The 27,395-nt window shown below is 41.1% G+C and overlaps 1 protein-coding gene across 2 annotated transcripts in view; it reads right to left on the reverse strand.

Moving 5' to 3' along the window:
• The window catches only part of wdr11 (WD repeat domain 11), a 62,715-nt gene that overhangs the window by 9,035 nt on the left and 26,285 nt on the right, over positions 1-27,395 (reverse strand). For both annotated transcript variants that reach the window (XM_083539107.1, XM_083539106.1), the window contains exons 12-23: positions 22,582-22,688; positions 15,344-15,419; positions 13,955-14,063; positions 13,282-13,406; positions 12,659-12,806; positions 8,838-8,944; positions 8,592-8,706; positions 6,622-6,793; positions 4,128-4,236; positions 2,697-2,759; positions 2,195-2,260; positions 701-890 (exon numbers count right to left, since the gene is read on the reverse strand). In XM_083539107.1, the coding sequence (XP_083395233.1) occupies positions 701-890; positions 2,195-2,260; positions 2,697-2,759; positions 4,128-4,236; positions 6,622-6,793; positions 8,592-8,706; positions 8,838-8,944; positions 12,659-12,806; positions 13,282-13,406; positions 13,955-14,063; positions 15,344-15,419; positions 22,582-22,688 (1,387 nt within the window). The remainder of the gene's footprint in view (positions 1-700; positions 891-2,194; positions 2,261-2,696; positions 2,760-4,127; positions 4,237-6,621; positions 6,794-8,591; positions 8,707-8,837; positions 8,945-12,658; positions 12,807-13,281; positions 13,407-13,954; positions 14,064-15,343; positions 15,420-22,581; positions 22,689-27,395) is intronic.

Here is a 27,395-nt window from a genome sequence, read left to right on the forward strand (position 1 = left end):
CAGAGCATATACACATTTAACAATAACATCCAAACAAATGGCTCCCAGAAGCTGCTTTCTATTATAATAATGACACTGTTTTGCCAATCGTATAGACGGGATGGCAGTTTTTTGGCCGTTACATCAGACCTGGATCGATGGTGAAGACAACGGAAGGAAGAACTGATCAATATGGGGATGCCTGTGCCGTGGTAATTAGGGTGGAAATGAATCAGGCGGAAGTGCCATCGTTTGTCAGTTAAGCAGTTATACTGTAAACGACAGGGGAGAAAAAAAAAAAAGAGCACAAAGCCAGCACAAAACAAATGGTGTGTTTTTCAGGTGAATGAACAGGACCTGGGACAAGATTGAGAAGAATAAATCATTCGCTGTCTACAAGCTAAATGAAGCAAGTCAGCAAAGAATATGCAGCTTTTCTTCCACTTGCCTCTGTGGAATATTAATAAGTTGAAACTGCTGCTATTTTTTAACATTTGGGAATTAAAAAAAAATAAAAAAATACGTAAAGAAAAGGAGCTAAGATAAGGGTCCAGAGAATCCAGAAGCAACAGTGATGGAGGAAACCTCTACCACTATCGGTATCTAATCACATAATTTCTTCTGCCATTTATTTATAAATAGCATGAAATACAGTCTTCCTCCGATAGGTTCTTCTTACTGTGTGTGTGTGTGTGTGTGTGTGTGTATGTGTGTGTTGTACCTGAAAGAAGGAGCTTTCACACAGGATATCATGGCAGATGTCCAGATGGCACTGGTTGGTACTCAGGGAGCTTTCTGGCTGTGTTTGCCCGTCAGGTGTGGGCACGCTCAGCTGTCGTGCCTGGGCGAAAGACTTGATGTAATGCGCCGCTACGTTCCAAAACTGCAGGTCTGACTCATCACCAAACAGCCTGATGGAACGGGGTTGAGTTGTCAATAGAGGATCTTTTAAACTGTGTTTTCTTTTGTTTTTCTTTTCTTTTGTTTTTTTTTTTTTTTACATAAAATCAGCCTAAAGATGCTTTTCCTTGAGTTTCACCGCATTTAGGAAAGTCAGGTGTCCCAATACTTTTGTCCATATATAATATATATATATAAAAATACTCTCTGTGCACTAAACTAGTGGGACACCTAAATTGTGTCCCACTGTGGGACACCATGCTGGAGATGCACAAACCTGTTCCAGAATGACACTGCTCCTGTGCACTAAGCCAGCTCCATGAAGATCTACTGAACACCTTTGGGATGTAAATGCTGACTGCACCCTCACCTACATCAGTACCTGACTTTACTAACACCCTTGTGGATGAAGGAATCTCCACAAATCTTGTGGAACATCTCTCAATTCCAGAAAACACACAAACATTTACTTTTCTGGCTTTTGGCAGATGCCCGTATCCTGAACTACTTACAATTACCTTCTTAATACAACTGAGCAGTTTGTTGGTGATGGGATTTGAACTCATAACCTTCTAACTTGAAGTCTTACATCTTACCCACTGAGATACTGCACGTGTAACATCAGTAGGGTGAGCAGTGAAGGCTCAAGGTCTCCTCTGGGGTGTTTTAGAGGATGAATAGGAGGAATGAGAGTCTCTACCTGGACCACCACATTTCTTCACCAGAAAAGACTCTAGATGGTGAAAAGGTGACCACAGGACCGTAAAACAAAGTGAAAATATCTTAAACGGAGTCAAATTTATCCAGTCTCCTTTTTTATAGAATACAGTTCACCAAATAGAAGATCACTGAACCTATTTCTGGATATTAATCCTCATCTCAAGTACAAGCTTTTACAGTTGAACCTGGGACCATGTGGAACTATATGGTGGATTAGTGGCAATACTTCCTGCACCACTGTGCATCTCCAAAGCACTAACTGAGCATCATGAATAGAGATAAGGTGAGAGAATGGATTGAGAAACTCCCTCTAACCTCTATAGAAAATCTTTGGACGGCAGAGCGATTACGCTCATCTGCACTGAGAAGGGACGCGATCCGGTCTCATCCTCGCTGTGCTTGTTATATTCACATACATGCATTTGGTAATAAAAATCTAACCTGAGCTGGAAGGATTGACAAAATTTGGCTTTTATATACCATTTGCCAATATGGATGAGGAACAATACACACACACACACACACACACACACACACACACACACACACACACACACACACACACACACACACACACACACACACACACACTCACCGGGACACTAGGAGGCAGCGTTGGAGCAGATTGAGCTCTGGGTCCTGGAGAACGTTTTTGGTGTCACTGCCAGGAAAGTAGAATACAGTGAATTTTAGCAGGTTTAGAAACAGTAATTAAACACACACACACACACACACACACACACACACACACACACACACACACACACACACACACACACACACACACACACACACACACACACACACACACACACACACACACACACACACACACACACACACACACACACACACACCTGCCTGGTACTAAACCTGCCCAGAAAAGGAAAAAACAGGCGTTTGCTCAGCTGTCATATCTCCCTTTGAAGTCTATATTATTTCCCTGCTTCAGTACAGGAGCGAGTGTGAAGGCAGAAGGAAAAAGGGATGATTTGAAATTGCAGAGGTGCTGAAGCAAAGAAAAAAACCCCAACGAGCTCTGATTTGTTAATAGCTCCTGTTTTTTCCCCCATGGCTGCTTATAACTCATTACTCACTTGGACAAGGAGTTCAGCTGTTCTTGCACCAAGCCTTTGATTTCATCCTTCTCTTGGTAGTCACTGAAATAAAAATAAAAAGTTCAGACACACACTGTGAGTTCGTAGTTTCTTTTCAAGTTCAACCTCCCATGTGGACCAAAACATTCAGGGTTCCTTTTGAGCTCTTTGCCTCAAATTGGGTTCCGTGAAGCAAACGCAGGTGGTCCATGATTTTATTTTGCTACAGTGATGAATCCACAGCCCACCATCATCCATTGTTATATTTATGTTTGAGTTCAATTGATGGGAACCAAAGAAGCAAAATTGGCTACGCTCTTTCTTTTTTTCTTTGTTCTTTCCTAGTTTCTTTCTTCCTTTTATTTCTTTCTTTAATTCTTTTCTCTCTTTCTCTAAATCATGTTTATTTTCAGAAACATTATCCAGACCTGGAGGTGTATGAGCTCTTGTAGCTGATAGCGTTATCTGTAGATGCTCAAAAATCTCTCGTGTGTTGTGTGCAGATAAACTGATCATTTTCTTCTTGAAAAAATAATACATTCTCCAGAAATGGACCATTAATTGGTTTTCTATTTCATATTCTGCATTTCTATTCAATTCTCCTTTCCCATAGTCACTATATGATTACACTGTGGATTCATTAAGGGGGTGTAAACTTTTGAACAAAATGGTCAGTGTGAGCTGTTTTTATTTTGCCTTCTGGAAATGATGTAAATATTTCATAGAGCTTCTGAAGGGAAAATCAACATCAAAAGGAAAAACAATGAATAAATAGTGTGTAATAGTTGTGTACGAGTCTCTCAGTTGGTCCTGAAGACTCTACATTATAAAGAGATCAGATTTGGAGAAAGCGAAAAATAACCAGTTCCTGAAGAACTACTCAGAAGATAAATGGGCAGTTTGTATTCAGGACTGTCACAAAAATATAAAAGCAGCTGTTGATCTTTCAGGTATCAGCAGATGTACTATAGAAGAATATGGCGCATGTAAATGATTTAAACTGCTGCATTGTGTTTATTCATTATTGTGTTTTGTGGAATTCTGCAAAGCGATTACAAACTTCTGACCTCATCTGCAGCACAGGAGATACCCGGAGGCGTACATGAGTACAATACAATACAATACCCTCTGATCCTGAGGTGTCTACTACCTCCATCCTTCCTACACACACACACACACACACACACACACACACACACACACACACACACACACACACACACACACACACACCACTTTACAAACTGAAATAACAACATGGACTCAACCTACATCTGCAGGACTTTGTGTGACCTCCATGATTACACTGCACACAACTCTGTGGAACAGCAGCTGTGGAGATGCTTTTACATCACCAGTCTAAAAATACTTCCTGAGATTCAACTTCTCTTCGCGTAATGAAGTGCAGTTTAATCAGGTTGAAACACGCACACTTGAGTGATGTCCATGGTGAAGGTTCCAGACCAGGGCTGCAGCAGGAGGAACGCCTTTAGGGTGAGAGCGGCACGCGGGAGCAGCAGGTACGGACACCACACTGGATCTGATCGATTGGGGGAAAAAAAAATCACATTATTATTATTATTATTATTATTATTATTATTATTATTATGCGTCAAGTGCCATGAAACTGTTTTGAGATTGTAGCGAGGTGTAATGGCGTGGACGCTGCCATTCGCTGCCATTAAACAGAGTGTATAACACGTTTGTGCTTTTACAAATATAATGAAATAAATCTCAAAACACGTGAGTGCGCACGCCACTAACACTTGCTTGAAGCTCCATTTGATTTTATTACAGTGTGTTTGGATCAAAGTCTATGATCATGGCACATCCTGACTGAAATATTCTCCCACTCTTCGTTCCAGATCTGTCACACGGCGGCGCCGTCTCCTGTGCACGACCTTCTACAGGATCGACGCAGAGAGACGGAAAGTAAATAAGCACCAGACGAAAACGACGCAGATAAAATAGAACTAAGCAAAAGTCATAATCGCTTCTACATGTTTTACTCCAAATCTGACACACACTCACTCAGTGTAATAGTGTGGAAAGAGTAATAAAATATTCACCTCAAGTAAAATTACTGTTACTGCAATGAATTTTTACTGAAGTACAAGTGAAGTTCAAAAAGAAGAAGCAGATATAAATCTCAAATGAGTTGTTTTTAATTGAAGGAACACCTTTCCAAATATAAGTGCAATTAAAAAAAAACACTACAGTCCCTGGACTTGAGTCTAACGTCAGTTCTGCACTTCCGCAAAAATTTTTAGTTTTAGTTCAAATGGCTCAAATTTCGATTAATTTTTATTTATTTATTTATTTACTTTTTTATATAGTAAAGTACAACACTTCAAACAAAACATACTTAAGTAAAAGTAAAATGACATTTAAAAAACTAAAAGTACATAAAAAAGTGACAGTAACATGAGTAAATGTCATTCATTACTATCCACCTCAGGAGATCAGACACATCCTGTTCATGAAGAACGGATAGAGATCAGACACGTCCTGTCCATGAAGAACAGATTAAGATCAGACACGTCTTCTTCATGAAGAACGGATAGAGATCAGACACGTCTTGTTCACGAAGAACGGATAGAGATCAGACACATCCTGTCCATGAAGAACAGATTGAGATCAGACACGTCGTGTTCACGAAGAACAGATAGAGATCAGACACGTCTTGTTCATGAAGAACAGATTGAGATCAGACACGTCGTGTTCACGAAGAACGGATAGAGATTAGACACGTCTTGTTCATGAAGAACGGATAGAGATCAGACTCGTCTTGTTCATGAAGAACGGATAGAGATCAGACACGTCCTGTCCATGAAGAACGGATAGAGATCAGACACGTCCTGTCCATGAAGAACGGATAGAGATCAGACACGTCCTGTTCATGAAGAACGGATAGAGATCAGACACGACTTGTTCATGAAGAACGGATAGAGATCAGACACGTCTTGTTTATGAAGAACGGATAGAGATCAGACACGTCTTGTTCATGAAGAAGGATAGAGATCAGACACGTCCTGTCCATGAAGAACGGATAGAGATCAGACACGTCGTGTTCACGAAGAACGGATAGAGATTAGACACGTCTTGTTCATGAAGAACGGATAGAGATCAGACACGTCTTGTTCATGAAGAACGGATAGAGATCAGACACGTCCTGTCCATGAAGAACAGATTTAGATCAGACACGTCGTGTTCACGAAGAACGGATAGAGATTAGACACGTCTTGTTCATGAAGAACGGATAGAGATCAGACACGTCCTGTTCATGAAGAACGGATAGAGATCAGACACGTCCTGTTCATGAAGAACGGATAGAGATCAGACACGTCCTGTTCATGAAGAACGGATAGAGATCAGACACGACTTGTTCATGAAGAACGGATAGAGATCAGACACGTCCTGTCCATGAAGAACGGATAGAGATCAGACACGTCCTGTTCATGAAGAACGGATAGAGATCAGACACGTCCTGTCCATGAAGAACGGATAGAGATCAGACACGTCCTGTCCATGAAGAACGGATAGAGATCAGACACGTCCTGTCCATGAAGAACGGATAGAGAAAGACCAGATTGACAGGGTTAAACTGCGGTAACTCGTATATCCATTGTGAGAACTGTGGTGAGCTGAAAAGCATCTCAGAATGCACAAAACCCTGGGGTGGTTAAACCTCAAAAGCAGGGAACCACATCAGGAACCTGAAAGCACACCTGGAAGACTTTAACATCTTTCTAAATAACTCCAAATAGGAGTTATACATCGTGTAGATGCTGCATGATCGGCTGATTTGACCTGAAGTGGCATAAATTAAACGGCATAAAGAAAGACGTTGCTGGTTCATTGGAAAAGCAGAAGTTTATTCTTCTGAAAACCTTAGAAACACACACACACACACACACACACACACCTGTTAGGTCTTGCTCATCCATCCTATAGCTTGCAGACTTCATGGCCATCTCCAAAACTCGGACGCAACCATCATCTGAGGCCAGAACCACCTTATCTGATGTACACCAATCGATGTCTAGGATACGGTAGCTGACGTTGCGTCCCGCTCTGATACTGCTCACCATCTGCACCTGCAGGAAACCAAAAGCGAAATTCAGGTCCTGACCGATATTGACCCGAATGCTACAGAGTTGAGTTTGGTTTATTTCTGGTGATTTAATCAAACATCATCAGAGGCAAACAAGCTGTAATTTAATGTGGATAAAATCATTATTACATCATTATTAAGGTTAAAAAAAAACATTAATATGTTTAATATTTAATACATTAAAATATTTCCCATTAAAAATCAATCAAAAAAATGTGCAACCAAATGAATAGTTTTTAACTGAAATATTAGCTGGTAAATATGAGTACACTGTGACATCCTGCTGAAAAATTCAGTGCAAAGGCTGGTGTGTGTGTGTGTGTGTGTGTGTGTGTGTGTGTGTGTGTTGTTTCCATGAAGCCACATTGTCAAGAGAGCAGTGATGTGTTTCCACTGTCTACCTGGAGATGTGTGTGTGTGTGTGTGTGTGTGTGTGTGTGTGTGTGTGTGTGTGTGTGTGTGTGTGTGTGTGTGTGTGTGTGTGTGTGGACACTGACAGCCTGCCACTGTCCTCTAGAGAGTAACTCCACAGTCGCAGCCAAAAAAAAATACAGTTTTAAAAGATTAAAAAAAAAAACACTTTATTTACTCTTTTTTATAAAAGTTTTCACTGCTGGTTTTAGTTTTGATTGTAACCATGTTCAGCACAGACACTACAAGGACAAAAAATGTTTCGACACCTAAATATATGATTGTGTTTTGTGCACATCACATTCACACAGAGTCTCTATTTGCTGTTATAATAAGCTCCACTCTTCTGGTAAGATGTTCCACTAAATATTTCTGGAGCTTTGTGCTCATTGAGATACATGTGTGTTCGTAAACTCAGGTAGTGATGTGGGTGAGAAAGTGAGGAGGTTCCTGGAGTGCAGTCAGCATCCACAATTATCCCAAAAGTGTTCAATAGGGTTTAAAGAATGGGATCTTCCACATCTTCCAGCCCAAGGAAATCAGATCTTCATGCAGCTGGATTTGTGCACCTTGTCTTGGAACTGGTCTGGGTTTCCAAGACATCTAAAGAAGTCATTTACAATTGTGTGTCTTCAACTTTGTGGTAACAGTTTGGGGAAGAACCTCATGTGGCACACAGGAGGGTGAGGTTTTTCCTCACCACCATCACCACTGATTTGCACTTTAGTGATTCATTTGTGAAATTGACCTGAAATGTAATATAAGTGACCTGAAGTTCAGTTTGCTGAAGGCTTTTTGAAGGCTAGAGATCTTTACAGATACGGCAAACGCAGATTGGATGCAGTTTTCACCGAATCAGTTAAAATGGGGGTTCATTTCCTGTACAAACCAACAATCTGCTAAACTCACACGATTTAAGTTCTTTTCCACCTGCAGGCTCTCAGACTTAACAGGAAGTTTATATAATACTAAAAGAGGCTGCTTTACCATTCATTAGCAACACTTGGACCTTCAGGCTCTTCAGGCACTAACAACAGCCAAACTCTAACAAGCTGAAATAGACGAAAAAATGTACAAATATCTTCTGAAAAGCTTTCAGGGGATCCAGAACACGAAGAGGGAATAAAACAAACAGCAGTTTATTGTTTGCTCATAGGAACTTTCTTCATATTTAACAGTTTGAACCCTCACCCTCCAGCCATCTTAGGCTCCCTCACCCTCCCAAATAGGCAAAAGTTTGTGTAATATTTTTGTCGTGTTGCTCAACGTCCTGAACATCCGAAGAAAAATCATTAAAAAATATTGTCAGAAAATAAAAAAATAATACTTGCTGTCGGGTTCCGCAGGAAGGAAAGAGAACTGAAGCTCACCTCTTTGGTGTCCCACACCTCAGCTCCATCAGTGTACATCACCAGGAGCTTTTGGTTGCCCTTTCCAGGAGCAAAACGGATCTTCTTGACCCATCCACGGTGTGTGGGAATACCCCTAAGAGATTTAAAACATTAATAAAGATTTTGCATGTCCATCATGTCCTTTATCTATAACTAGACCATGATGCTATAGTGCATAATATGGACAAAAAAAAATAAACCCAATAAAGGTAAAAACTCTCCTACCGAGACAGACGAGCTTTCAGATCCCAGAAATTCAGGTTTCCGTCCACATCTCCCAACACCAGCGTGTCTCCCTTCCACGCGATGCAGGCGATGCTGCCCATACTCCCCTACAGCATACAGCAGAGAGGCGTCAGAAAAATATAAAGCCATCAGCCAGAACTACTGAAGGTGAAGTCAATCAGGTCAATCAACAAAAGTTCAGGAGACTTTGAAAAGGACCAAATTACGGCTGGAAAAAAAAGGACTAAAGGTTGATGTTACACCCCTTCATGGTAACATTAATCCATAGGACCAGTGGCCTCTTTCTGTAGGACAAAACAAAAAACGAAATGGTTCCTGAATGGTTTGAAGACTCAGCCTCCAAAATTTTGTAGCTGTCAATCCGAACAAATGTTTGTGTGACGTTTTGGACAAACAAATCCGAATTATGGAGACCATGGAGACCCAACCTCACAAGTTACACGATTTAAAGGATCTGCTGCCAAACGTCAGATTCCACAGCGCACCTTCTCTCTTTTGGATTCGGCAGGTGGTTTTAATATTGCGGCTGATCTCGAGTGTATAATCTACACCTGGATGTCATGTGTATCGTTTCTATTCACATCCATCCATAAACTGCAACCTGTGATGTTTAAAGCCAAGAACTAAAGCATGGAAAAGGCGTCTAAGTAGGAGGTCTGATGTGACACTTGGTACATCATTAATTCTTTCAGAAGGCAAAAAAATCCCAAGGTGCACAGAGGTGGGCTTCCGTTTCTTTGTTTATTGCCTTAGTTTTTTTTCCTTAAGATGAAAAGAGCAACACAATTTTCCTCCACTGCCTCTGATGTGCTCATCATCGTGCGCCAAGTGTCGTTAAACGCCGCAGTCACATCTGCTGCCGGGACTGTTTTTACTCTTCTTTATAAACCGATGAAACGATGGAGATGTGCACTGTTTTTTTAATATATTGCACAGTAATGAACCATGTTCAACCCTATGATGAATGTGAACGCTGACTGCAGTGTGTACTGCACTCCTGTGTGTGTTTGTAGAGATTTCAGCCACAAGGGTTTTAGTAAAGTCAGGTACTGATTGTAGGTGAGGTAAGGAGACCTGGGGTTAGGGTTAGCAGGAGATCTTCATGGAGATGGCTTTGTGCACAGGTGCCTTGTCATGCTGAAACAGGTTTAGGTCTCCTAGTTCATGTGAAGGGAAAACTTCATGCTCCTGCATCTAAACACATTTTTGGGGAAGAATCAAAACTTTTGTCCTTGTGCCTTGTATTTCTAATGTGCAAACCATATTTGATATTTTTCCCTTTTCCTTCTCAAATATGTCTTTCAATAAACATGTCCCTGTGCATCATAGACACTGTCCTCACACTCGCCTTATGTGCAAACCTTCAATCATTTCCATTCTGATTACTTGCTAGAAATAAGATCTTGGTGGCTGTGGATTATTGATTTATCTGGCAACCATTCACGCTATTCGTTCAGTCTTTGGTGGGTGATCAAAATGTTGACCACTTATTAATCACGCAACATCTATAAGGCATGAAAATCAACTGCGATTATTTTTTTCTAGTCACTTCATTCGAATTTAGAGTGTAGACAATGGATAAGGATTGAACAGATACGATTTCTATTCTCTGAGCAGCTAGTAAAGCTGTTTGTCTGGTGACTGTCGTAGGGCTGAAACGATTGCTCGTGTAACTCGAGTAATTTTAATACAAAAATGCTTCGTTTAGACCATGTAACTCCACACCGAGCACTGTGTTTCCCCACGGACCATTATAAATGACGCGCCACACGCTAAACTCTAGAGCGCTCTGGACACAGAAATGCTGCAGAATAAAAAATGGGGCGATAGTCCCATATATTTTTGTATTTTCATTTATGATTTTTGATTTCTATTTGTATTTTGATGTAATACGGCATTGAAATGCGCTGAAATGGGTTTAGTTTTTACAGATTGCAATTTCAGTAAAAAAAAAAAAGTACATTATATGAAAATGTATTAATCGACAAAATAATCTGTAGAATATGTGATTACTAAAATAAGGATAGCTGCAGCTCCACACTGTAATATTTACAAAATACAGAATAAAAAATCTCCATATAATCTGTCTGTACAGGGTGCACTAATTTACGATCACTACACCGCTTAAGGTGTGAATTTGTGTGAAACTGCTGGAGTAAAGATCGCAGTCAGTCTTGGTAAGTCTGAGGTCCGAGAGGTCGATCGCCTGTGTTCGTGTTCAGAATTAGAAAAAAAAAGTGAAGATCAGAAAACGATACTCTGGTGAGAACTCGTTTCTCGGTTTCTCAGACATGTTCAGGGAACACCACCTTATAAATCAGCAACACCTCGGAAAACAACTGATCTGTTGCACCTGAAAATAAAAAAAATCACACACTGATGAATGGCGCCGTATGATGGAAGAGGTGTTTAATCTAAAGCCACGGGCTGCTGATGAGATGGAGAACACACTAAGAGCACTAAAGCTGCTGCGCTTTACAGTAAACCGTATGTGCAGAAATGCTGGTGAGATCCAGCAGCCTGTTCAGTGTTTGTGAGATAAAAACTATTAAAGTGAATTAAAAAAGATTCACTCGAGAGACTTTTTTACTCAAGAGTCAAGAATTTCTCTCCAACTTATTAGCATGTGGAGATTCTCTAATGAGTGTCTGGAGATTTTGTACACGGTATAAAAGAAGAAGAAAACGTGTGTCTGACTCCTATTTCCTTTTGCTCTCTGCTTGCTTTTGAAAAACACAAACGCCCGTATGAACTTTTGAGTGAAGCCATTGATTTATTCTATGCTGAAGGTTCATCAGCAATTTTATATCCAGATTCTTCAAGAGAGCTTTTTGTAGAACAACCCCACCCAGCCCACACTGCCCACCCAGCCCACACTGCACACCCAGCCCACACTGCACACCCAGCCCACACTGCCCACCCAGCCCACACTGCCCACCCAGCCCACACTGCACACCCAGCCCACACTGCACACCCAGCCCACACTGCCCACCCAGCCCACACTGCCCACCCAGCCCCACCCAGCCCACACTGCACACCCAGCCCACACTGCACACCCAGCCCACACTGCACACCCAGCCCACACTGCCCACCCAGCCCACACTGCCCACCCAGCCCACACTGCACACCCAGCCCACACTGCACACCCAGCCCACACTGCCCACCCAGCCCACACTGCCCACCCAGTCCACACTGCCCACCCAGCCCACACTGCCCACCCAGCCCACACTGCACACCCAGTCCACACTGCACACCCGGCCCACACTGCACACCCGGCCCACACTGCCCACCCGGCCCACACTGCCCACCCGGCCCACACTGCACACCCGGTCCACACTGCCCACCCGGTCCACACTGCCCACCCAGTCCACACTGCACACCCGGCCCACCCAGTCCACACTGCCCACCCTGAGCCCACCTTCTACTAGATTCACTTTGATCTTTGATTTTGTTGCTTTAGTTTGTATCATATTATCAGAATTTGTTTTCTGCTGAATTAAAGCTCGAATCTTTCACATAACAACCTCGGATTCTCCCCGATTGTCTAACTTTGGTGTTGAACTTCATTTTGTGTTCAATTTGCCACGACAACACAAACCCAACCAACTCTACATGAGGCAGAGTTTCAAATTCATTAACATTTTGAGAAAGACAGTTTTTAAATTTCATTAAAAACTAAAGCAATAAACACAAATGTATATTAGGTATTAGGATTTTATGTCATGTTTCGTAATTTTTACTTATTCCAGCTGTAACACTTGAGTAACTCGAGTTCAGCTCGGTAAATTGGCGTCACTTACATCAGGAGGGATGCGCGCTCCTTCCTTCACAGTGTTCCCCTCTACAGTGATGTGGAAGACCTGGCCGTCTACGTCTGTGAACACGAAGTGCTCGCGGGCCGAGATGCCCTGACTGGTCTCAGCCTTGCTCTCGGCATCCTGCAACAGACTGCAAAAGATCCGACCGTTAGACTTCCAGAAAGAATCAAAAATACTGATTAGCATGACGGAATTAGTCATGTATACCAATTAACTGCTCATTAATGTACAACGACATAAAATGCAGCAATGACATAAAAACGCAAAGAATTTCTTTAAAGTTTTCCAAATGACAAAAAGTAGGCGTGGCTTAAACCGAACAGTTCTCGTGCACCTGCAAATTGACTGGAGAACAACTTGCTCTAGAGAAGATTAAGAAACAGTGTTTCTCCAAGTCTTATATGTAAAATCTAGAACACAACAGTGAAGATGTCCCAAAAAACAGAATCAATTCTAAAGTCCCAAAGCATTCTGGGTCTTTTTGTTTAATCGAGCACATGGCTGGAGTTTATCGAGGGTTCTGCTCGCAGGCAGTGAAGAAGAGATGTGACAAGATCGCGTGTTTGGGTTATCGTCGGGTCACAGGATGATCTTTGACCTCTGACCTGATGGCAGAGGACTCCACACTGGTCTGCTCGGCATCCGACAGCGTGGTCTGTCTGGCCATGGCCTCTCGCGCCGCCATCTGCTTCTTCTTCAGACTTTTGAGGTTGTGCGATGGAGACCACTCCTAAACACAAACACACACATAGGCTCGACTTGTGAGGACCTTCTGTTGTGCATTAATGGTGTGCATTACACACACACACACACACACACACACACACACACACACACACACACACACACACACACACACACACACAGAACCTGTGAGCAGCAGTAGGTTATAACTCAGGTCCTGATCATTAAAGGAAAGGGGTGCAGATATCTACCCAGAGGGTGCGATCGAAATGCTAATAAACAGCAGGCTGTAATCTGGAGAGAAGCATTAATTATTAACCTCATTGTGCTGCTTATTTACTGGAATTCACTCGAGAGCTTACACTGTTTACTGGCTTCTGCACCATGAGCTCATCACAAATACACCAAAAAAAAAAATGCTCTTTATGAGTTTTCCTGCCAGATAATGAAGTCTGAGTCTTTGCTGAGCGAAGCCAGGTTTCCAGACAGATTCCTCAACTGATAATAAGAAGAGGGTGCACACACACACACACACACACACACACACACACACACACACACACACACACACACACACACACACACACACATTACCAGAGCAGTAACTACGGGGAAGTTCTTGGCCATCTCGCGCAGCAAGGTTCCGGTTCGCACGTCCCAGAGTTCCAGGGGTTTGTCTCTAAACACAACCACCAGATACTGCCTACACACACACACACACACACACACACACACACACACCACACACATACAGTTTCATGCATTTAACATATGATTAAATGTAAAAACAAATCACACACTGCTTTGTGAGGACATTTATATAAACACTATATGCAATGTTTATGGGGACCTAATGACAAGACCATGTATTTCCCCTAATCTCACCATAAGCAACATTTTCAGCTCTATTTAATCGATTAATTTATTTGTTCAACTCATTGTTGACAGTCAAAATGTCAGATTTCCCTATCCTTCTGGGGACTCGGGTCAAACAAGATCGCTTGTATTTATAAAAAGCTGTAATATCAAATAAGCTAAAAGCAGAATAATAAATACAATGTTGTAGACTTTAAGGTCTTTTGCATTCATTTGTTATTTTCTGAAAATCTGAAAATCAAAAGCAAATAATAAAATAACTTTCAAAATATCACATATTTCAATTGTTCTTGAGATCTTTTTGAGTTTTTTTTGGACTCTTTTTGTTTGTCAATTTCAAAATGAATAAAAGCAACGTGAGCAGACAATCGAGAGGTTTTGATTTTATTTACAGATTAAACTCCTCTCGCAGTATTTTCTTTTTTATTTAAGCACAATTTAACTTTTCTTTTTAAGTCTGAGCTATATGGAGATCAGGTGTACAGAGTCAGACTATCAAAGCTGTAAAGTTTCCCAGATGAAGTTCCTGAATAAAGTAAGGACATTCAGGAAAGACAAACACTCTGAAGCTTGCGCAGAAACGCCGTCCTACCATGTTTATTGTGCACCGATCCTGAGGCGGCATCTAATCTAACAAAGCAGCTAAAGATCCACACCAGCTCTAGATTAGTACCCGTGCGTGGTCCAAAAGAACCGGGTCTGAACTCCTTTATTGCAGAAATTGATCAAGTGGGATCTAGTAGGATATAGTTCCCACGGGATAAACACTTCATTCCTGGAAAACACTAAGGACCAGGAATGTTTTATTTGAAGGCAGAACGAAGCGGGAAAACCTTCTGTGACAAATTGAAATATGTCAAACAGTGAGTGTAGGTTGAAGAATCCATCCCTGGTGTCAGTTGTGACTTGATTAAACTCATGTCTGGGGCGCCCTGCTTTCTGAAATACTCCCGTGTGTATGTCAAGAGTGAAATGAGAGACATTAATCACAAGCCAACTCTGAGGAGGAAGGCTTCGGCACCCAAATCTCCCAATCATCCAGGAGGGATTGAGGAGGAGAAGAAGGAGAGAAGAGATGAGAAAAGTGTGTTTGTGGGTCCTGCTCACTTTAGATGCGACACTTTAATCATTTCGATGGCTGGCTCATCATTGCCACGCTCGCCCCGGAATGCAAAGCACCTGCCTGAGAGAGGGAGAGGGAGGGAGAGAGAGAGAGAGAGAGAGAGAGAGAGAGAGAGAGAGAGAGAGAGAGAAAGGGAAGGATTTAAGATTCAGGTCGTCTTTCATTTTTGAGCTCTATAACGTATTAAAACAACTATTATAATTATTACTCTATTATATTGATTATTCTGATCCTGGAGGTCTGGGGTGCAGTCAGCATTCACACTGCAGGAGATCTTCCACTTCAACTTTCCCATGTGTAGCAGATCTTCATGAAGCTGGCTTTGTGCACAGGAGCATAATTATGTCCACCTCAAACAGCTGATATTACGTTTTCTGCTATATTCTATTTAATCAAATGCTGAGATTGCAGTCATTAGGTTTATTACAGAAGGTCAACATCAATTATTACATACTAATTAATTAGGATTATGTTTCCGGAACGAATATAAAACCTCTCCAAAGTGCTACATTCTCTTCGTTGCATAGCTCCGCCCCATTTTTCTTCTTATTGAACCAGTTAGACTCACATCTGAACTGAAAGAATGAGTTCTGGTTCCTGCAGTTCGTACTGAAACCCAAAAGTCCCAATTCGTAAGCCATCAGTATCTGAGAAGAAGCTTGTTCTAGAACTCCAACCATCACATTTGTTCATTCCATTTAGCAGAGACACAATTTCATACTAACTAAAAATTAAATAGAAGCAAAAGCTGCGCAGGAGAATGCTGTGGAATCATACGTCGTGGTTGGACAGAGTTACGCTAGAAACTCGCCTCAGGTAGTCAGCAGATGGCATTGATGCCATTAACAGCATGAAAGCTGAAGCTTCGGAGGTTGATGTACAGACTAAATGACTCAAATGCTGCTAAATCCTCTCTTCAGGCAGAGATAAAGCATGAGCTTCAACCCTTCATCCCACTACATCCCAGCAGCCCCACTATCAGCGGGTTTGGAGCAGCATTGTGAGTCACGTAGGAAACTGTTGCTCAAAGTGAAAATACAACATCATAACTCTTTATAAAATAAATCTCGGTGTTAATGCTAAATATTAATGTTCAAGTCACTGAGGAGGGATTTTGTTAATGTGTGGCTCCATATTCATGATGTTTATTTCCCACCCGGTGAGTTTTTCTGTTAAAAGACTAACAGCCTACAGCGCGTTTGATAGATTTTTTTTTAATATGAAGATTGCTGTGGATTAAGTCACATGGAACAGCACTACGATATGTTAATTATCAGGATTAGTTGAAGAAGCCTGAGTGTTTTATTGAGATAAAAAATGTTCTATATTAGGGTAAGGCCGATCCTTTTTATATATGCCGAAGTCTGATTTGGGTTTGAGAACCAAAACATGAACAGAAGACCATAGATTTTATCTCCTGGTAATCCTTATACAAAGAGGTGGAACGATTAATTGGTTTTGCAGATTATAGCAGCACCGATACTTCATACCATATTGATGGACCATTTCATATCATATCATATCATATCATATCATAGCAAATCTATACAGATACTTTTTCCGGGTCGCGCTATACATATAGAGCGGCCTCTAGAGGCGACTCACTGATGCCCCGTGCTGTTTATTTGAAAATGTTTTTATTCATTTTGGATGGTTTTAATAATTTGAAGTGTTACATTTTGTTGTAGTTTGAACATGTCTTATTTTCCTTAATATTTATGAATATAGTCATATTTATTTATCAGTACTGCTTTTTATTTTGTAATAATGTTTTACATTATTAAAAGAAAGAAACCAATGGTGTACTAATAATCAGGCATGTAACAAACTGGCCAAAAAAAACCAATAGCAGTTGATCACAGACTAAAATCACCACGACCTCCACAGAGCAGAGGGAAAAATATCACTTCAGTAGCAGAAAAATAGAGACTATACCATGAGATGAAAATTACTCATTGCAGTAAGAATCAAATGGCCAGATTTTTCTCATAATTCACAAAAAAAGCAAAAAAAACAACAACAACAACAACAAAACAATATGAAGTAAAGGTCCAAAGTCCAAGGTAAAGAAAGTCCAAAGTGTGGAGAGGGAAAGGATATGTTCATGATCCAAAACACAAGCTCATCAGTCAGGCACAGTGACATTAATGCTTGCTTGGCCTGCATGGTTCTGTGTGGAAACGGTTCACTAACCCTTAATGAAGTAATTTGTGATAGCAGCAGGAACAAAAGGAACTTCATCATACGGTAAGATAAAGACCCCAAACTGCCAACTCAAAAAAATACTTTATCAGGGAGAACAAATAGAAAAGTTTTAGATTGTTCAAGTCAATTTCTAGATCCTAACACACATTTCTGCTCCTAATAGAGGAGCCTGAGGAGTAGACCCTCTGTTCAAAACAAACAATACTACAAACAAAGATAATAAAAGAAGCTGCAGTACAAAGTTGGAACAAAAGAAGTTTACAGAGCAGCTGAAGGTTAATGGCTTTGCTTAGGGGCCCAGGAATGGCAGCTAAGTGGTGCTGGGATCTGAACTTTTGATCAGAAATCCAACTTGATGAATTATTTCTGTTTTTGATATTTGTATGACGTGCCATAGAAGAAGCTGTCTATGAGGTTGTTTAACACAAAGATGAAAATGAAATAAAAAATTATTTAAAAAAATTAAAATCTGGAAATGAATACTGAAGTTCAGATCTATCGCCTCATTTCTCTACAGCAAAAACGAATAAATCAGTCTTACCAGTCCAGAAAAAAAAAAAAAAAACATCCAGTCTTAAACTTAGTTTTATAAAGTCTATCAATCCGCCAGTTAATCATCATTAAGGACGAGTCTGCAGCTGTGGCCAATCGATTTCTATAGGTTTTTAATGACCTGACAGAAGACTGGTCGAAGTCTCAGTTATGGAGAACTGGAGGAGAAAGAAAATGTGACCTGTAGATGTTTTATGTTTGTTTAATATTAAGTTAATCAATAGAATTCTCTGGTTTTAGAACATCTACATTCATTACAAAGTGGTTTAGATATAAAATGGCTTTCTGTGCTGATTATGTTAAACCATGTGTTAATTATTCATCGAGACCAGAGGGTGAGAACTGTGAGTAAAGCTGAGAAGGGCTTATGGTCTCCTCCCAGCCTTCTCCTGAAAAGGTCCTGGAGCATCCATGCCACCACCATCACCACCATCACACCAGACTTTATTCCTGAAGTAGTCAGATTACTCAACACACTGCTGCTTCCCAACTCCCACCTGGACCAATCAAACCAGTCGCAATCCAACCCACCTTCCTCCTGCCATCACTGCATCCTCGGGCACTTTATAATGTGCCATGGGACACGCTGTACTTTCTGCTACTTAATGCTGCAGTTGTATATTTTTCAGCGCTGTGCTGCTCCAACGACAAACAAACAATATCTCACTTCATGCCTTGGAAGTTTATGACTTGAATCTAGAAGAATGGCCACAAGACAAACTGCATTTCTGAGTGGCACAACAAAACAGTGTCCAGGAGACCGTTAGTGCGCAACAGTAGTTTTCTAGCTGGTGGTCCAAGCGAGCAGAACTAGCAACGCTCTCAGAGGGGTGGAGAAGGCATAGACTTGTCAATCACCCTTGTCCAGGGTTTCTGCAGGTTTCAAAAAGTCAAGTTTAAGACTTTTTAACACTCTTTTATGACTATTAAGAAGGAAATTGAAGACCAATATCACAACATCAAAAACACACAAATACGTTGTTAGCGACTGGCCTTAAACAAGCCAAGGGTCGCAAAGTGTACACTTCTCCATCGCTGAAAACTTTATTCTGTTGTACAATCCACTAACAGAAAGCTGATTGGCTGTTGCATACTGGTCTCATTTGTAGTCGTAATACAGCGAATTATAGTTGGACCAGCGAAAGAAAAAATGAAAGAACTACAACAACCACAGAAACAAACGAACAAAAAACTCATTCTAAAATGGTGCATTTTAATGAGCATCAGAGACGGCGTTACGTCATCAAATTGAGATCTGTTTAAAATGATTTAAAACCTAAAGCAGCAAATTTACGACTTTTTTAAAACCTAAAATTTAAACTTTTAAAAAGACCCTGCAGAAACCCTGCTGGTTAATTACAGTGACACTCAACAATCACACACAGAGGGCGGATAGCGATTGGGTTTGTGTGTGTGTTCGGCTGGAAGAAGCACATGATATCACTCGCCTACACACTGCATTTGCAAGTATAAGTTTAGAAGGAAAATCTGTAGGAGGACACTGAAGGTGTCCTTCACCTCCAATCATGGCTGAAAATACTGAAAGGGTTTGACCTGCAGCTATGGAAGCCGTCTGATCTAAATAAAAATATATTCTGTGCGAGTTTAACCAGGAGCATCCCAGGAGAGCAGAACATAGCAGTGTGTTATTCGTACTGGGACACTTGCATGATGCATACAGAAGAGATCACAACTCATTCAACTGCATGTTAAAAAGCAATTCGATCCACACTGGCCTCATCACGTCACCACGCACATCAAATTCATGCGTGTGCAGTTCGTTTGGCTTTTTCCCCTCCGTAATCTCCAGAGGCGTCAACTGGAATCTCAAAAACACACTTTCTTTGTGCTGTTTCATTTATTTTAAACTGTAAATTACCGTATGTACACTTAAAGCTTCTCATTTTACACCAACATGCAGAAATAAGATAAACACACACACTGGTTTGACTCTCTCATGTCACATCTTTTTTTTAAGGTTTATGTAATTGTTTTGTCAGATTTAGACACAACGCACTTCATCAGCAGGTTGAGCTCTTCTTCCTGAGGCTCAGGTCGCTTTCCACGTCTTGGATAAACAGTGATCTGGTAGCTCTCAAACTAAACTTATTCCAATGATAGTTAAATAGTTAGTATATCTTCAAAATGTAGACCTTCTACTGTCGAATTATAAAATAATAAACTTTCCAGAAGACATTCAAATTCAAGTGTGCTGTCGTTCTTTCTTCTGCCAGTAGTGCATGTTGCATGAGGTTTTATATATGTATTTGTGTATATAACATTTTTAATTATCTGGTTATACCACCCTTATAGTGAAGCATGGTGGTGGAGGTGTGATGCTACGAGGATGCTTTTTAGTCTCGGACAAGATAAATGACAGACAGAAGGGAAAAAATAAAACTGTAGGGACTTGAAGGTGCGATTGCTGCCAAAGTACTGAATAAAGTAGCAGCCAAGAATCTCAATCACACACCCTGAGGGTTTTGCTCTCAGACACAACAGCCACCTGATGGGACAAGGTGTCTGCACCTGCTTTCAGACATAATCAGAACACATTCCGTACAAATATCTGAGAGAAGGCCCGAGAGAACGTGGGCGAAGGTTAGGGAGCAAAAAATTCAGTTTTTTTTATTTTTTATAAAAAGAGCAATTTAAAGTAAAAAAAAAAAAAGAAATTATATATATATATATATAGTATTTCTTTTTAGATGCACTCTTGAGAATCTTTATTTTACTGACAACCTCTAAACTTCCCTTCTGCATTTTTGTAGGTTTTTTTCCGCACTAATTCAGACTCTGGGGTGTTTTAAAAGGGTTTTTCATTCCTTTCTCATTGTCGTGTGTTTGTGCGATTATCAACCATTTCAGACATTTAGACTACGATTTATCTCAATACCTTTTCAGCTCGCAGAATTTCCTTATCTGGCTATTCGGCTAACTGGAACGCTTCGTTACATTACGTGCCGTTTGTCTGAATTAACAAGCTCAGCGGCGCGTGACAACGACCTGGAAATCTCTTTCGGATTGATCCCAAGCCAGCGGGAGGTTTTCTTACAAACGGCAAAGCGACGCACAACAAACAGGCTGCGTTCTGTCATTAGGCTTCCTCAAAACTTCGGAAAAAATAAAAAACGCCATTAAAGCAAAACAGAATGCTAGTTAGCAATAATTCTGTCTCAAATTGTGATGTCCTTTGCCCCATTTCCCAAATGTGGCTGGTAAAAGGGTAGAAGTAACGAGCACAGTGGGCCATTGCCTTTTCAAACATCTCACTAATGACTCCATCTTTCTCTTTTCCTGCCTTTTTCCATCCATTCTCTAAAGCTGGCTGAAAGGACACGCTTTCGCCACTGAGTGAAACAGGATGAGGCTAAAATGGCTTCCTGCTGGATGGATACAGATTAGTTGAGCAACTAAAAGTAAACAAATCAGTATTCACAGGCCTGCTATAGACCTTCACACTGCAGTTATGGAGTTTCTGGAATGTTCTGGACTGGAACAGTAGCTCGTAGCCGGCGTTCCAAGCAAGCAGATGGCATGCACTTGTCAATCACAGTGACCTGAGCCAATCACGTGCATCTGTCTGTTTTTTTTTATTTTTTTTTTTATGAGGTTTAAAAGTTGAAAGACTCCTGATATCATCTGTGTATTCAGCAATCAGCCATAACATTATGACCACCTGCCTAATATTGTGTTGGTTCCTTTTTGCTGCTAAAACAGTCGTGAATCTTCAAGCAACAGCATGAACTTCTTTAGCAGTTTGAGCTACAGGAGCTCGTCTCCTGTACATTTTTTATGTAAGTGGTATCTGAATGGGACACTTTTAATTTGACGGGCACATCTAAGTTTGGAGGATTCTAGGACCACAGTTTATATAACATGTGGGTCCTTTAAATTAAATGACGTCAGGTTTTCCTTTAAACGGAATGTTTTTTTTGTTATCCAGCAAATTTACACATCCTGAAGAACAAAATGAAATAAAAAACCCTGTGATTCTGAACAAGTTGAAAAATTCGATAATAAGTTAAACAATAATCATTTTTGACGTCTGTAACTGACGACCAATGACCCATGCAGACGTGTAGAAATGATAAAAAGACGTCTCTGAAGTCGGACACATCCGGGGAGCTAATAACATCGCCACTTTTGTATGCTAGTAAATGATACTAATTTCTAATTAACTAATGATTACTTCATTACTTCAGTGAAATTTCTGACACCATATATATATATATATATATATATATATATATATATATACACACAACATAATTAAGTCATTTTATTTAATAATAGTTACTTTATGCTAATTGAGACTGCAACTAGATTTCACAGGCAGGGTCACTGTCTGGAAGGAAATCAGATCTTTTTAAAAACCTACTTGCTAAATAAAAATGCTAAATAAATATCTCTCATGTCAGAATGGCACTTTTACTATCAGTTGTATGGATCTGGGGGTTTTCACCTGTGCGTAAGTCCACATGCTGAAGTTCATTCCTCACAAGTCCCATGTTATTGATTGCAGAGGTGGCAAAGGACAGGAAGCTGGTCAGACTAACCCACTCGATCCCTCTATAACAGGAGAGAGAGAGAGAGAGAGAGAGAGAGAGAGAGAGAGAGAGAGAGAGAGAGAGAGAGAGAGAGAGAGAGAGAGAGAGAGAGAGAGAGAGAGAGAGAGAGAGAGAGAGAGAGAGAGATTAATAATCCAACTTTGTAGTAACATTTAGGGAAAGAACCACATCTGGCTGGAAAAGGCAGGTGTCCCAATACTTTTATCCATATAGTATATTACAGCTGTTGAACAGATGTTAATATTAATAAACTAACAAACTATTTAAATTAATTTAACTCCACTAAATTACTTTCATGCCAAGCGGAAATAAAAAGTAAAATACAGTCAAATAAATGCAAAGGAATGAAAAAAGTAAAAGAATAAAAAATATTCACTGGAAGAAGTAAAAAAGCAAAGAGGATAAATTAATGACTGGGTTTTCAGAGATGCCAAAAAAAAAATCTCCAAAAATACTCAGCTGTCACTGAGATCTTTATTTTCAGGAATAAAAGTGATGCATTTACACAAACAGAGGTGGAAAGTGCAGACAATGTGTTTCTGATGTACCGTCTCTTTTTAGATGCATTACAAAGCTTAGAGGGAAAAAGTGGATTTACTGCAATCCTTCAGAAATGTGTGTGTACCACCGTTCTTCATATACTAAAAAGGTAAGAAAAAAGTTGTCCTGAATCCTTCAGGCTTTTGGAGAAGTTTTTATGAGCGAAAATATGGCTGAAACCTGGCAACCCTGCTTAATGATATCAGCTCTACAGGAATCCAACCTGCAGTATCAACTTCTTAAAGTGGGCCACGTCCCAATAACGTCTACGCTCACAATCTGCTGCTGCTTTGACATCAGAGTCACAGTTACAGGCCTTTGTTTTTTAACTGACTGAATTTTAAAAATGAGTTCAGCTTGAAGACCAGCGCTGACTACAGGAACAACAAACAAACAAACACAAAAAAACTCCCACGAAGACGTGGCTCAGTATGAGCTCTGAGGATGAGGGGAGAAAAGGGATGGAGATCATAGCGAGGAGAGACGAGCGGCATGCCAGCGCAGGCTAGGGCTCCAGCGCCGAGCGCTAACGAGATGCAAAACGGCCACATGATTAATTAGCCCACTTTTCTTTGAAATATGCAAATGATATGGAAATAAGGCTCTCCATGGAATGAGGGCAAAGAACCAAACGCAACTTTTACACCATGTGTGTGTTTTGGAGGTGTAAAGAGAAAGACAGAGAGGAAGAGAGAGAGAGAGAGAGAGAGAGAGAGAGAGAGAGAGAGAGAGAGAGAGAGAGAGAGAGAGAGAGAGAGAGCGATGAGAAGGAGAGCCAGAAAGACAGTTGAAAGATAAGAGCAAGAATGAGATTAAAGTGAAATAGAAAAGTAAGAATAAAAACGAGACAAATCTTTCTCTCTCTCTCTCTCTCTCTCTCTCTCTCTCTCTCTCTCTCTCGCTCACACAATTTCTTATTAAAGTTAGAAGACTCTTGAAATAATTACAGGTCTCCTACCAGCAGGTCAGCAAAGTGCGAAAAATCTAAAAATAATGATTTTATTACAACTTTTAGCTTTTGGTTCGCTGAGCTCAGGATACTTTTGTGCAGAGTTTCCACAAGGGTTTCTACTGGGTTCTCCAGGGTTCCAAACCTCCAGTACAACCTGCAGGTAAACAGACTTACAGAATTTTGCTCTAAATGAGATTGTACTTGCATGGACTATTTATTTCTTTTCTTTTTTTTTTTTTAAATGATCAGATAATCCCGAGAAGCCTTTACTATCAGACTGTAGATTTTATGAATGCCAAAACGTCTTCTCACAGAACGAATTCTGATCCATTCTGACACCTACTCCTAGATAGGGTTCTCCTTAATCACAGTCACTGAGCAACTCACAGACGATGAGGATGAATTTGGACTGGAATAAAAAATTCTACAGTCTGCTACAATGATTCAGGACCACAGTTTGCATTAACAGTTCTGCATGTAAGCGTCCATCACTGAACAGAAGACCTCAACAAGGATGGAACAGTAATGAATGGACATTTGGTGTCTCTATTTTCCTTTAGAGTCTCAAGGTTCCTTTCTCATGAAATCTCAGGGAGTTTTTCCTTCACCACAGACGCCACTGGCTCATACATTTATAGAGAACAAACTTATGGGCAATAAACTTATACACTCCAAGTTTTAAACCCCATCTCTGTATAGCTGCTTTGAGACAACGTTCACTTAAAATCGCTCTACAAATAAAATTGAATGGAACTGAATTGCACTGAATTGCATTGCTTTGAGTTGATGAATTGAATTGAATTAAACTGAATAAGTCATCATGCTTGGTATTTGGAATTCACTGGAGCCAGACATTTCTCTGTTTATACGGTATGAGAACAGATCTGCATGAAACTCATCAAATCTTAATCTACATATTGCTCATCACCCTGAGGCCGGAATCAGTAGCAGTATAGACCCGGTCTTGTGGGAAGAACAGGAAGACAGTTCAGCTCAGCTCAGCCCAGGCAGCTGGAGAACACAGAGCTCCAACTAAGAGAAAGGCTTTTCCTACAGGCAGGGCAGCTTTCCAGCCAGCCACTGAGTCTCTTCTGTATCTGAAACAGTTTCTGTGCCAGATAAATAAGTTAAAAGCTCTGCTGACGAAACTCATCTGAATTGCAGGACTACTGCTATCCCTTTAGGAGTGAGTGTAGATCAAGTGTTCACTGAATCCTCAAGGAATTTAGTACGAGGAAAAAAGAAATTAAAAGGTCAGAACAGAAAAGATTTTGAGTTCTGCTTTGGTTTTGGGTGTGTGAACTAATTTTTATAAAAAATACCTCCTACACAAATACACAATATGACTAAAGGTATGTGGACACATGACCATTAAAAACATGTATATATATATATATATATATATACACACACATTTATATTTATAGCATTTTGCAGACACTCTCATTTATACTATAGTTGAGCAGTTGAAGATTGGGGTCCTCACAATCTCACAATCTTCTGATCAGAAATCCAACATCTTAAACTCTGAGATACCACCTCCCGGGACATATCGATTGCTTTACATGTTTCTTTCAACTGGAATAAAAAGCATGTTCCACCATCACAGTGCTCCTGTGCACAAAGTGAGCACCATGAAGACGTGTTTTGCCAACGCTGGAATGGAAGAACTCGAGTCATGACTTCCTCAACCTCAACGAACACCTTTGAGAGGAATTTGAACGCTGATGACGTGCCAGGCCTCTTTGCTTGATATCAGAGCAAATTTTCAAACTACACTTCTAAAAGTCCAGTGGAAAACAATCTGGGAAAAGTGGAAGGAGCTAAACATGAATGTGAAACATCAGAGCTGGAAACTAGTCAACTTAAAAAAAACATCAGCAACCAGAGCAAGTGTTTGTGCCTCGGATATGAAGGGACAGTTATAGTAATAATGTCATTTATATATTGTGAGACATAATAAACAAGTCATTTGCAATACAATGAAGCCCAAAATTAAGTGGATTTGCAACCAAGCATTAAAAATGCAATTTATTATAATATAATGTTATTTTTCCAATCACTTTTAATAAAAACGGGAGTCATATATAAAATAAGGTCCAGACGCCCCTGGTGTCAATAAACGGATTCAGGGATCTGCTGCACAGGACAGGAGATGAACGTTGTCTCCTTTCATGACTCCTATTGGCCGCTGTGTGTCGTTGTTCTTGCTACTAGTCACACAAAACTCAAGTCATGCTATTAAACATTATAGAAGCCTACAGAGCCTCAAAACACTCCCACACACTCCTGCTTTTTCCTTTATCGCTCGGAGACACACTGTTCCCACACCGACAGGAAGATCTCTGCATTGAAAGTTGATGCAAATATGGACTTCCAGAACCAACAATATCCTTAAGATAAGATTATTTTGGGGGCATCAATTCTTCCCTGCTTGGCTGTAAATGAAAAGCAGATATAGAATTTAATCAAAATCTTCTTGGAGATCATTCTGGCCAAGTTTCTGTTGAAATCATGATTCCAAAGACGAACTACACCACTTTATATAACGTAAGATCCTCCCTCCCTCTCCCCCTCCCCCTCCCTACCTCCCTCTCCCTCCCTCCCTCCCTCCCTCCCTCTCTCTCTCTCCCTCCCTCCCTCCCTCCCTCCCTCCCTCCCTCCCTCCCTCCCTCCCTCTCTCTCTCCCTCCCTCCCTCTCCTTCCCTCTCTCTCTCTCCCTCCCTCCCCTTCCCTCTCTCTCTCTCCCTCCCTCCCTCCCTCCCTCTCTCTCCCTCCCTCCCTCCCTCTCTCTCCCTCCCTCTCTCTCTTCCCTCCCTCTCCTTTCCTCTCTCTCCCTCTCTCCCTCCCTCCCTCCCTCCTCTCCCTCCCTCTCCCTCCCTACCTCCCTACCTACCTCCCTCTCCCTCCCTCCCTCCCTCCTCCCTCTCTCTCTCTCTCTCCCTCCCTCCCTCCCTCCCTCCCTCCCTCCCTCCCTCTCTCTCTCCCTCCCTCCCTCCCTCTCTCTCCCTCCCTCCCTCTCCTTCCCTCTCTCTCCCTCCCTCTCTCTCTCTCCCTCCCTCCCTCCCTCCTCCCTCCCTCTCTCTCCCTCCCTCCCTCTCTCTCCCTCCCTCCCTCTCTCTCCCTCCCTCTCTCTCCTTCCCTCCCTCTCCTTTCCTCTCTCTCCCTCCCTCCCTCCCTCTCCCTCCCTCCCCCCTCCCCCCCTCTCCCTCCCCC

The sequence above is a fragment of the Silurus aristotelis genome, assembly GCF_946808225.1.
Source record: "Silurus aristotelis genome assembly, chromosome: 4".
Lineage (NCBI taxonomy): Eukaryota > Metazoa > Chordata > Actinopteri > Siluriformes > Siluridae > Silurus > Silurus aristotelis.